Source organism: Lactuca sativa, chromosome 4 (genome assembly GCF_002870075.4).
Source record: "Lactuca sativa cultivar Salinas chromosome 4, Lsat_Salinas_v11, whole genome shotgun sequence".
Lineage (NCBI taxonomy): Eukaryota > Viridiplantae > Streptophyta > Magnoliopsida > Asterales > Asteraceae > Lactuca > Lactuca sativa.
In genome coordinates, this window is record NC_056626.2 from 43,255,900 (window position 1) to 43,267,589 (window position 11,690).

The 11,690-nt window shown below is 33.4% G+C and overlaps 2 protein-coding genes across 3 annotated transcripts; both read left to right on the plus strand.

The window, feature by feature from the left end:
- Window positions 1–1,127: 1,127 nt before the first annotated feature.
- Window positions 1,128–3,067, plus strand: LOC111914649 (uncharacterized). The gene is made up of 6 exons (XM_023910346.2): window positions 1,128–1,286; window positions 1,753–2,034; window positions 2,116–2,250; window positions 2,340–2,396; window positions 2,495–2,629; window positions 2,752–3,067. The coding sequence occupies exons 2-6, from the start codon at window positions 1,756–1,758 to the stop codon at window positions 2,815–2,817; spliced, it is 672 nt and encodes a 223-aa protein (XP_023766114.1). The 5' UTR covers window positions 1,128–1,286; window positions 1,753–1,755; the 3' UTR covers window positions 2,818–3,067.
- Window positions 3,068–4,974: 1,907 nt separating this feature from the next.
- On the plus strand, window positions 4,975–8,327 carry LOC111914650 (uncharacterized). Of its 2 annotated transcripts, none has more exons than XM_042900922.2 (12): window positions 4,975–5,956; window positions 6,131–6,247; window positions 6,329–6,518; window positions 6,604–6,758; window positions 6,848–7,022; window positions 7,107–7,168; window positions 7,262–7,343; window positions 7,445–7,502; window positions 7,604–7,689; window positions 7,785–7,868; window positions 7,956–8,026; window positions 8,108–8,327. In XM_042900922.2, the coding sequence occupies exons 1-12, from the start codon at window positions 5,442–5,444 to the stop codon at window positions 8,199–8,201; spliced, it is 1,689 nt and encodes a 562-aa protein (XP_042756856.1). In that variant the 5' UTR covers window positions 4,975–5,441; the 3' UTR covers window positions 8,202–8,327. The 2 variants fall into 2 exon arrangements, with proteins under 2 accessions (XP_042756856.1, XP_023766115.1); XM_023910347.3 differs by having other exon boundaries at window positions 5,076–5,956; window positions 7,604–7,704.
- Window positions 8,328–11,690: the final 3,363 nt, after the last annotated feature.

The following is an 11,690-nucleotide window of genomic DNA, read 5'->3' on the forward strand; positions in this document are numbered from 1 at the left end:
GTGAGATTTTATTGGACGTTGCATCGTTAAATCTAATGACGGAGCTGTTAAACTTTCATAAATAACAATTTTACCTTCTTATTTTCTCTTTATTATATTTTTCATAAATATCCATTTTATTATTATTTGACCTCCAGACTTATACCCATCTTAATGTTTCAACTTATGTTTTGGCAGTTAAGCTCTCTCAAACCTTTCAAATCCCATCCATTTATCAATACCGTGTGGAGATGCATACCACGTATTTGGTTAAATGCCCCCAAGTGTGTTTTTAGAAGTAAACGTCAAACATTCGTGTCACTTAAAAATATACTACTTGACGGAGGTTTGAATTATCCGAACTCTTTCGTTGATTCCTTTTTTGCTTCTCAAAAAGACTTATGCATTTCAACAAAGAACTCTTGATCCTTTTTTTGCTTCTCAAAGCTTCTAATAACATATTCCATGGACCTCCTAAGAGTATGGTCACTAGCATTCTTTCCTACTATAAAATAAAAAAAAATAAAAACGTAAAATCCGTTAGTTGACTAGGATGAACCCGCTACAAATCCTCATTCTTGTTACACTTGAACTTTATGTTGACTAAATCAACTTTACAAAACAAAATCTACATGAAAGATACCTAGAGGAGAAGATAGGAGATGTGATGAAAAATCAAATACAATGCCAAGTGAATATCAATGTTTTATCTTCGCTTAGAAGAGGATGTTATATTTGAAGAAGATGAAGCGAGACTAGAGGATAGGGAGACAAAGACAATGAAGTTTTCTTGATAAATGAGGAGATAAGACGATGTAAATCAGAAAAACAAACAGAAGAAACCATACGAGTGAAGATAAAAGGTTTTATCACGTGGCAAGTGACAATCGATTTACACCCGTTCAAATGGCTAAATGGTAACAAAATCGTGATTCAATGACTTATTTAACACGGTTAGAACTTTGGCTAAATAGAAACAATTTTGAAAGTTTTGTAGTCAAACAAAAGTCAATAATCGTCTTTTTTACCCTATAATATGCACAACTGAGACGTTAAAACTTGCGATTGCGTGACGCAAATTCTAGTTAGTGGTATTAACGGTCGTGATCACTTAGACGTCTTCAGTCTTCACCACATATAATCACATATATATCGAATATCGATCGTTCTTCTTTCATTTCGCCTCCAAAGCTGAGGTCCTCCGTTCTTCCCCCTGTCCATGACCACCAACGCCTATAGTTTCATTCGCCTCCTGATTCCGAATTCAATTTCCTATTCAAGTTACTGACATCCAATCATCGTTTCAGGTCTTTACTCATCTAAATAATCCTATCAGTAGGTTTGAATTTATGTTCGTCGTTTCTGTGTATGAAAGTTATGTTTCAGTTTTGTGAACGTGTTGTTGATTCAAAATGATAATCGAATGCTTCTCGTGTGTTTAAAATGTTAACAATTAACAATAGGTGAATCGAGCCGCTTAACTAAGAAATCAATCCCCTTGATCTGAAATAGAGTTGCATTTACTGATTACTTTTCAATTTTTGACTGCTTAATAGTTACAAGTGCTGGAAATTCGCATTAGGCATTAGGCATTAGGCATTAGGCAATTGCTTGTGTGAAGTATGCAGTATATTCGGTATAGATTTTGCATTTGATAACTATTAGGTTTGACGTGAAATATCAAAACTGTAGTTGTGTTTTGAGAATGGAAGTGGAATCTATGATAACTCCACAAACTACGAACACTTATCTCGTCCATGAAAACTTTTGCAGAATATGGTAGGCGTTCAAGCGAGTCTTCCTTGTACCTGGGCTTTAGGAGGTCAAGATCATGTTATGAAAGTAGGATGCCGTATCTTTCCAATTCCATGCTTCAGTGATTCAGGTTTAGGTTCTTCTGGAAGTAAATCACTCTTTTTCCAGAAGCAGTGCATTGTACATGGTTCTTGTATAGGTAAACGTTGGCATCCTATTGTTTGTTCTAGTAAAATGGATGATGATGCAGATACAAATGATTCTGATGATGATATAAATGAGAACAAATCTTCTGAATCAGTAAGTTGACATTTATAGTTTTATACCCTCTCCACTTTTCAACTGTTAATGAAGATGAGAATATGAAGTTTTAATTTACAGGTTAACAATGAAATTCTGAGAGAAAATCTAGAAAGAATTATCGGTGTAGATGATTCTGCTTTTTCTGGGATTGATCTTGCAACACTTATTAGGAAAAAATACGGACGATCATATGATGTTCAGCTTATAAAGAAGGTATATAAGCTTTATTTATCCCCTTGTGAGTAGACTATTTCTTGATCTTGACATTTCAATTCAAACATGTTTAACTTGATATGATGCAGGAATTCATGGGTAAAAATCTCCTTGCATTGAATGTCATGTGGAAGTACATGGAACAGGTAAATAGGATATGTAATACACTGTATATTATTTATTTACAACTATTAATGCAATTTAGAAAAAACAAAAAATGATAAAAATCCAATTGACATGACAGAGATCTTTTCCTCTGACTGAAGAAGAGTACTTGTTGAGGCTTGATGACGTGGCGAATACGTTGAAATGCTGGGGAGCTGTTTCACATATTCGAAACAGTTTGGAAAAATTGAAAGAGCGACCTCGGATTGGAAAGGTATGTTCATATACAGCTTACCAGATTAAGTCGTATCTCATTAAGTCGTTTTTTCTGTATTAAGATAAAAAGAAAAACTCATTTATTATCCATTAAGGCAATGTACTTTGGTCTTTCTTTAGGCAGTCAGCATCTTTATAGACATGGATGAGAGTGGAGGGCGTACAAATGAATGGATTTACAAGTAGGTAAGAATGTGAATACGATCAAATCTTGTGGTGTAATGACAGGGGCATAAAAGTAATTAAGGAATGTTGGTTGTATATTTACTTACCTCTAAATCTTTCAAGATTTGAAAATGAAGGTAAGAAGCAATAGAAATGTTGCCTTGTAATGTGATTCTGTCATATTCTTTGTAATTAAACTAGAAATATGTCGCTTCATACAATATTTTTGGGTAAATTGTTTTTACCAATATAGGCAATGTCGGTTCATACATTTGACGTGTTATTTTTAATACATTTGTAGATGACAATCATGAGACATTGCTTATGAAGTGACACTTAAAACATTTATTTTTATATTACTTACATAAATCATATGTTCCAAATTTTGATGTACTGTTTAAATTTTAACAAACTTTTCATGCATTTCCAAAATCAAACCTTAAAGTTAATCTCAAAACCCTAAACTCAAATATTATTTTCATAATAGCGAGGGCTGGTTTGATTTAGGGCACACAACACACATAGGTTGATAGACATAGTCGGATAACTTAAATATAATATATTATATGGGGAATCTTACAAAAGGAAAGTCTTGGGTTCAAATCTTCTCAGGCTCATTTCAAGATGACCAAGAAGGGGGGCTATGCAAAATCACTTGCAAATGCAATGCAAAATGTCTCTGTGTCTTCACCAAATGGTGAACTATAGGCATGGAAATTTCACTTTACCCAATGGGGAACCCGGTTAAACTCCCCCCAATTGGGGATGGGGATTCCCCGCAAAAACGGGTGTTGGGAATGGGCCCGAGGATCCCCGTTATTCTAAATCTGGGGATGGGGTTGGGTTCGGGTATACCAATCTCCAACCCGCCTCGTCCCCACTTTGATGACATTATATATATATATATATATATATATATATATATATATATATATATATATATATATATATATATATATATATATATATATATATATATATATAAGACCATTAAAGACAAAGTCTGTATATCAATTTATGTCCTCGTTTACAAGAGTTCGTCAATATTCCCTTAATTTGTCGGTCCATATACCAAATTCTCACTTCTCCCTTTGATGCTTGTTAAATTTTATAATTGATATGAACACGATCTTATCATGACCTTCGGTTTTGATAACTTATTAGACTTGATTTTTTTACATAAGTTGAGTTTATTATTTTGATAGATCGGGGATGGGTTGGGAAAAGCCCAAAATCAAAAGGGGATGAGATTTGATTCCCCACATCCGTCAGGAATGAGGATGGGGATGGAGATGTGTTTAGGCACTTAGGGATGGAGATATGGATGGTCAACCCCTCATCATTTCCATCCCTAGTGAACAGCCTGTTTTAAAGTGGTAGTAATACCTTTTAAAAAATAAAAAATAAAAAAATTATAAGGGCTGACGGGTTGAATCGTAAACCCAAATAGTAAACCAAACACAACCTATTTATTTGACGGATCAGAAATCTCAACTCAAACCTGTTTATTTTCATATCAAGTCATGGGTGTATCGAGAATTGTCACCCCTATGAAAATACCCAAAATCAATTGGAAAAACAAAACGCAAAACTTTTGGGCTCAATTTTGGATGATGTTAAAAGTTTGTTTTCAGAATTAATAGAAAAGACATTTATTTATTTTTTGAAGGGCGGATGCATTAGAAAATCTAGCAAGATGCTAGAAAAGATTACAAAGTACAAACATTTTTGGAGGAAATACATCAATCAAACCAGCTAACATAATGGATAACGGATCTTGATCCAATTAAAAGGAACTAAATTAAATATCATTTGTAACCTTTAAAGGAGAACATCTCCTGAGAGTTTTGGGCTTTCCAAATATCCAAGTCACGGAATAGAACAAAGTATGAGCTTATTTATCTTCTTTCTACGAGCCTAAGTATTCAAAACTTTGAACAACTCCACCTTACTTCTTTGGCAACTCGGAAAGCAGCTCACTCCAAGAACAAAACAGGTTCCAAATCTGAACTCAAAAGTCATCCCATAAAAAACATGATCCACATCTTCCTTGACATTACAAAAAGGCCAAAATGTGGATGATAAAGCAATGCCCCAAGTAACGAGAAAGGCATTTGTTGAAATGCTAGACTTGTAGCTTATACACGTTATAACAACCTTTTTAGAGCTAATCTAGCAAAATGACCATCTATTCACTATATTCTTTGTCCCATAGCATCTTAATAAACATCAAAGAACACCCAATTGGTTGTTGTATTCATAAAAAGGCCGTTAAAATTGTTAAAATATGTCATAAGAAACAAAACATCTATAATCTATAATTTTTTATAAGAAACAAAACAAAACAAATTTGAAACTAGGTCCTTAATCATGTTAAAAAATAATGCTTAGGATATTGTCCAGAAAAATATTATAATAAAAAGTAAAAACCCTTCGATCGGCGTGGCAAGTGGGAGTTTCGACATACCAAAACGGCGGCGACACAGCTCTCGTCCGGCGGAACTCGGCAGTGAAGCGGGAAACCTCTAAAGACTAAAACCCCTTTATTCAGAACGCAAATGGTGGTATTTGAAGCACGAGAAGAACCCTAGGTCTCTTCCCTTCCTTCTTCAATCAATTTCTGGAAAAGAGAACGACAAATTGATATGATTAATGGTCGAGATCAACATCATCAGCAGCAGGCAACTACTGTTGAAACGCTCCCTATAAGCTCTCCTCCTCCTTCTTTTAGATCATCACATACAACCACCACCGCTACGAACAATAACATGCAGCAGCAGCAACAGCTCCCGTCGCCGATCTCTCTTGCTTCCGATCGCCAACTGCCAAGCCATCTAGTTACGCCGATTTCCGCTGCTCACCCTACCGGAGAACCCGCCATGATCATACCGACATCTTCGCCTTTGGCGAGAATAAGGCTCTCGGACCTGATCCCTTACGACGGGGCGCCTACCGACTCTTATTTGAGAGCGATTGAGGCGTTATCCGGTTCGCTTACGAGGCACAACGCGGCGGTGATTGAATTAGGCACCGATGATGGAGCATTGATGAGATGCGGATTGGAATCGGCGAGGTTGTATTTCAGAACTAGGGCTCAAACTAGTGGTAATTGGAACAGCAGTAATGGTACTACTGGTGTCTATAAGTATAGGGCAGGAAGGTACGTCTCTTCTCCATTTTTCAATGGTGAAATTCTCTGATTATCTTCTTAGATCCTGCTAATGAGGTTTATGTTACATCAAAAACTGTCCTGCTAATGCACATTATTACTTCCTGCTGCTGCATCTTGTTGTTGTAATGATGGAATCACAGACATCTAAATGTCATGTGGCAGGGCTGTAGAAGACATGGATTCATCTCCACCATGCATGTCAGATGTTTTCAGATGCATGGGAAAGGTTGCTCGTGCTGCTTTATCTGCAATAGCTAGACACCTTCGTTTAAGAAGCGAGTAAGAACCATAATCATGGATTCAAGCATTCATTTATTGCACTTGAAGTTACACTTAACATTCATCTACTCACTAATTCAGTGCTTTCAACCATTTACTTGATGACAACCCTTTACCTGCAAATGAGGCATCATCATCCATACTTGTTGCATCATACTTACCCACATTACAAAAGGGAAAAAGTGCTATTGGTGGAGGGAACATAACAACAAATCATGAAAGTGAAAAGGGATTGTTAACATTAGTTAGTTCAGATTCACCTGGTCTGCAGGTAATATTTTTGAATTCAGTTTTCATCTTCATCCTTTGTCCTGTGAATCATTTCATTAGTTGTTTTATGGATTTGAATTTGATAGGTTCGTGATCCCAATGGTAGATGGTATGTTGCAGACATTGTTTCAAATTCTGGTGATCTTTTATTATTGACAGGGAAAGCACTCAGCCATGCAACAGCTGGCCTTAGGCCTGCTGCTTCATATAGGGCTGCAACAGACCACATTTCTGCTGGAAGGTTAGATCAATCATCAAATTCATCTTAAACCATATTATTACATCATTATAATTTATAAAATAAAATGTTTTTTTTTTTATATAAAATAGGTCATCATTGGCATTTAGGCTGATGCCACAAGGGAATGCCATATTAGACTGTTCTCCCATTAGGGCAGCTGGGCATGTCATCCCTCAAAGCTATGTCCCAATCTCTGTAAGCCAGTTTATGGATGATCTTTCTGCTGATGAAGATACACCTTCTAATGGAACTGATAATGTTTTTGTAAGTCAATCTTCTTTTTTTTTTTTTTAATGAAATGTCAAATTCTATATAATAATACCAATATATATTTATTTTTGTATAAAGGCGGCTTGGAAGTTTACGAATAAAGAACAGTCATTGAGAAGTGTTCTATCTGATTCATTGTCGTAAGCTGTTTCATTATTACAAAACTATTGAGTTTTATAAAATATAATGGATTGGATTGGATTTTAATTTAACTTGGTGTTTTATTGATTTAGTGGCGCGTTTCTTGAAGATGCTATGTTTGTTCCTTGTGGGCATTCATTTGGTGGCATGATGCTGAAGAGGGTGATAGAAACTGTAGGTGAAAATTGTATTATAAAGTATAAATAACCACTTTGGTATATATCTTTTTTATAAATAAAAAAAAAAAAAGGTTTATCTGTTTGTTTACATCACAGGGAAGATGTAGTCTCTGTGATGCTGAAATTGGCACTGCACCTCTAATTCCTAATCATGGTAACATACTTTTTATTGTTTTTATTTCTTACTATAATCTATAATCATAACTCCTTTTATTTAAATTTAATTTGATTATTTTTTATTTATGTTATGAAAAGCTTTAAGAGCTGCAGCTGGAGCTGTTAAACGTGAGGATGATCGAAGGCTCTTTCACAATGCTGCAATGCGAAAACAAAGAAGAGAAGTCAGTGACAGATGGGTATATATTATATAATCAAAACACTATAATTATAAATATTTATTTATTTTTTTTGCTAAAAATACATTATTTGATTTCAGGTAAATGGGGATGGTAATTCTGAAAATGGGTCCCATAGATGTGTACAGTATCCATTTTCAGTAAATGAGAAGGTTGTTATTAAGGTGGGATATTTTTATTATTATTATTATTTTGAAATTAATTCTTTGACAAAGTAATATATTGAATTAAAAAAAAATGTTGTTGTGCAGGGAAACAGGAGAACACCAGATAAATTTGTTGGGAAAGAAGCTATCATAACTTCACAATCTCTTAATGGGTGGTTAGTATATTGTAGAATTTGTTGTTTTAATTATAAAAAAATATGTTTCTTTTTTGTATAATAATTAAAACTTGTACACAGGTACCTTGTAAATATTATTGAAAGTGGAGAGAAGGTTAGGCTACAATATCGTTCTTTTAGGAAGATCCCAACTTCTCCATCTACAGCTAGTTAATTTTTTTAATGTCAAAAATGGTGTAAATTGTTATATGTTTTTCAGCAGAAAAATGACTACAATTAAAGATGTTAATGTAAGATTTAAGTTTTAAAATATATTACATTTGCAATTCATGTATCAGAATATGATGTATTGGGTATTGGGATGCTTCTCAATTCTCATACATGTAACATGATACATGATACATGTTACAAGTTATTGTTATGGTTGGATCCTACACATACAGACACGACTTAATGGATGGATTAATGTGTTAATACAACAACCGTTTTATCTATTTTTCTTTTGTTTCTTTTTCTACCTCACTTTCATTACCTTAAAATTGATGAATATTGTGGAAATTATTTGTTGGAATGAATCTAAGGGGTAAGATAATTATTTAATCTTGTTATGACGGTTTATACAATCTAGAAAAGAAACATATAACAATATTTATTTGGTCATTTTATCATTGGCTCACTTTTATCCATAAAGTACTTAATGATGATAAAAAGAAAGAAATAACCCTCAAGTTTCCATAAAATTAAAAGGGACATGATTATAAAACAAGGTAATGACTAATGACATAGACGATAGATTATGTGGTCACGCTTTATATAACTTTTATATTTAGTTGTACCTTTACTTTATAAAGATATCATATAATAAAGTTACTGTATATTTATAATTCATAAAAAAGAAATTGACATAATAAATCTCAACAAAATATCAATAAAAATGTATAACAAATATATATGTATTGTTAATTTAGGAGGAATAAATTTTACCATCTTTCACAAGCAAACGTTATGAATTTCATATTTATGAAACTTGCCATGGACTCGTGGGCTAAACTTTTTATTCACTTGGATTGGACCAACTCTATTTAAAAGAATTACTACGGTAATCACCGAAAATAGTGCGTACATCGCAAACAGGTAGGAAATCTACAAACAAGGGTATGAGTACATTCGCCTTCTTCGAATGATCGTTCCACTAACGTCTGTTTGATAATTTCTGTCCGGAAAAATGTTGTATCAGAAAGTTTTCTGAATGAGAAATAAATCATGTTGTTTGCTTGTACATATAAATAATTGTGCTAAATGATGAAAAATGATAATATTACCCAGCTGTTTTATACTGTGATGAATGAAGTTGCTGAATAATTATAAAAACATACAAAAATGGTTGTCACGTTGCCTATACGGATCAAACTTGCTCGCATTGTTCTGGTAATTATCTATGTGGTACACCTTATGTGTCCAACCACCCGCTCCTACTATAAGAGCATATGTTCCTACGGTCAGACAACCAATTCCCCTTAAAAACTATATAGATATCGGATGCCAACACAAGCTCTTTCATGTTAAATTACTTAATGTTTTTGTTTTGTAATAATATTGTTTGTTATTTTTAATATTCAATGCCTGTATTTCATACTTTTCAGAAAAAATATTATCATTGGGTACTTTCATGAAAATTATTGTTTGTTCAAATTGAAATATTCCTGCTCCGCTAACAAAATGTTTTTAATTTAGTGATATGGTTATTTTGTTGATCAAATAACTTCCTAAGGGAGGAGGGAGTCGTTCCCTCCCAACCCAATGAACCAACTGTCATATTAATTTTTGTTTTTTTTTTCATCTTTCTCAACCCACAACACATGAAAATCCTATCTTTCTCAATCCGCTCAATTACAAAAAAAAAAAAAAAAAAAAATACAAAACAACTAAGGTACAAGTTTTAAAACACATGGTACAAGAGAAAATGAGAAAGAGAAAGTAGAGAGAAATGATGAAGTGAGTTAGTGAAATCAATCAACCAACCAACCCGTTGAAGCGGAAGTGGTACCGTCGGTAACTTTATTGTTAATTAAGATTTTACCTTTGATCGTTTTGTATTTTTTTTAATTGAGTGGGTTCAAAAAGATAGGGTTTCCGTGTGTTGTGAGTTGGGAAAGATGAAAAATAAAAGAGAAAAAATGATGCGGCAGTGGGTTCAGTGGCTTGGGAGGGAATGACTCCCTCCTCCCTAATAGATAGATTGGTATTTCAGGTTTCTTCTCTCAATCTATTCTATCTCCTTTATTTTCACATATCTTTGAATCAACCATAATTCACAAAATAACCATAGTATTATAATACTTTTGTAGTGGAGGGTTGCAAGGGAATGTTAATGGTGTTTGGAAGTATATGTCATTGAATGTTAACAACAATTGCACTTTGAATTTGCATGTGGGCATAATGTATACTTGGTCGGTGTCTAAAAAAATACGTGTATCCGATGATCATATCAAGTTGTCTTATAAATATCCAACGAGCGACATTGTTGTCTGTATAAATGACAATGACGAGGTAAAAGACTATTTAAATAGGGAAAATTTCACATATGTCCTTGCAAATATTAAGAATTATGTCTATATCCTTTCAAAGTTCATAATTACGTATATATTCTTCTTAACCTAATAAAATAACATTTATATCCAATCTTATAATTTAATGAGGTATTAATCAATTTAATACCAAAAAATATATATTTAAAAATCAAAATAAAAGGTGATTGTTCTAAATTACCCTTTCCAAATTATTAATAAATACTAAATAGATTTAGTTAGCATTAAACCTAATTAAATATGGCAAAACCTCAAACACGTCAAAACTAAACCTCAAAAACGTGAAATCTTCTAGACTTTCATCACCTTGTTTTCTTCTTCAAACCGTGAGAACTTCTGCCTTCGTTTATTCAAATATCGTTGCTACAAACATAGTAATAAATCACGTTTATTCGAATATCGTTGCTACAAACATAGTAATAAATCATGTTATTTCAACACAACTGGTTAATCTTGTTCTTCATTCGATTAATTTTGGTTTTTGATTAACTTTTTGCATTCGATTAATTTTTGGTTCTGCATTCAATTATGTTTGGTTTACAATAGACAGTTTATTATCCTCCTCTTTGATGGACAGTGAGGTTGATTTACCAAGATGGGATATAAGTGCTCACTCGCCCATAATTGAGTAAGTTTTTATCAACAATAAATGATACCTTATGTTCCCTTCAATTTTTGTTAACAGTTTTCTTTTTCATTGTGGTTATCAAATAAGTAATATCATAATTCAAGTTTAAATTGAAATATGGAGACCTCTTACGATTAGCTAGGAACTCATGTAGGCAAGTGTATTGCTTTGGATCTACAAAATGTCTCTATATAGACATATCGGTGTATCCGGGAATGATGTTAAACATCTCTATTTGAGGAGAATCACGAAGAATGTTATCAATGATGATCCTACATATGATATATGGTGAACCACGTGTGATTCGAGGTCGCTTGACACCTAAACTTACAAAAGCAGCCTTTCTTGAAAATGGTTAAATGAAAAATTAAGTCATGATCATGAGTCAATGGCTTTCAACAATATTAGTTTTGTCTACAGTTCATTCTTGTGAAGTTGTGTGATGGTTGTCCCAGTTTTTTATTCATATATTCGAAATTCAAAGCTC

Bases quoted from the DNA above. Each gene is read 5' to 3' on its own strand.
- LOC111914649 (XM_023910346.2), top strand. From the start codon at position 1,756: ATGGTAGGCGTTCAAGCGAGTCTTCCTTGTACCTGGGCTTTAGGAGGT. The intron at 2,251-2,339 runs GTATATAAGCTT...GATATGATGCAG, and splicing joins ATGTTCAGCTTATAAAGAAG to GAATTCATGGGTAAAAATCT. The intron at 2,397-2,494 runs GTAAATAGGATA...TTGACATGACAG, and splicing joins TGTGGAAGTACATGGAACAG to AGATCTTTTCCTCTGACTGA.
- LOC111914650 (XM_023910347.3), top strand. From the start codon at position 5,442: ATGATTAATGGTCGAGATCAACATCATCAGCAGCAGGCAACTACTGTT. The intron at 6,248-6,328 runs GTAAGAACCATA...TCACTAATTCAG, and splicing joins CACCTTCGTTTAAGAAGCGA to TGCTTTCAACCATTTACTTG. The intron at 7,169-7,261 runs GTAAGCTGTTTC...TTATTGATTTAG, and splicing joins GTTCTATCTGATTCATTGTC to TGGCGCGTTTCTTGAAGATG.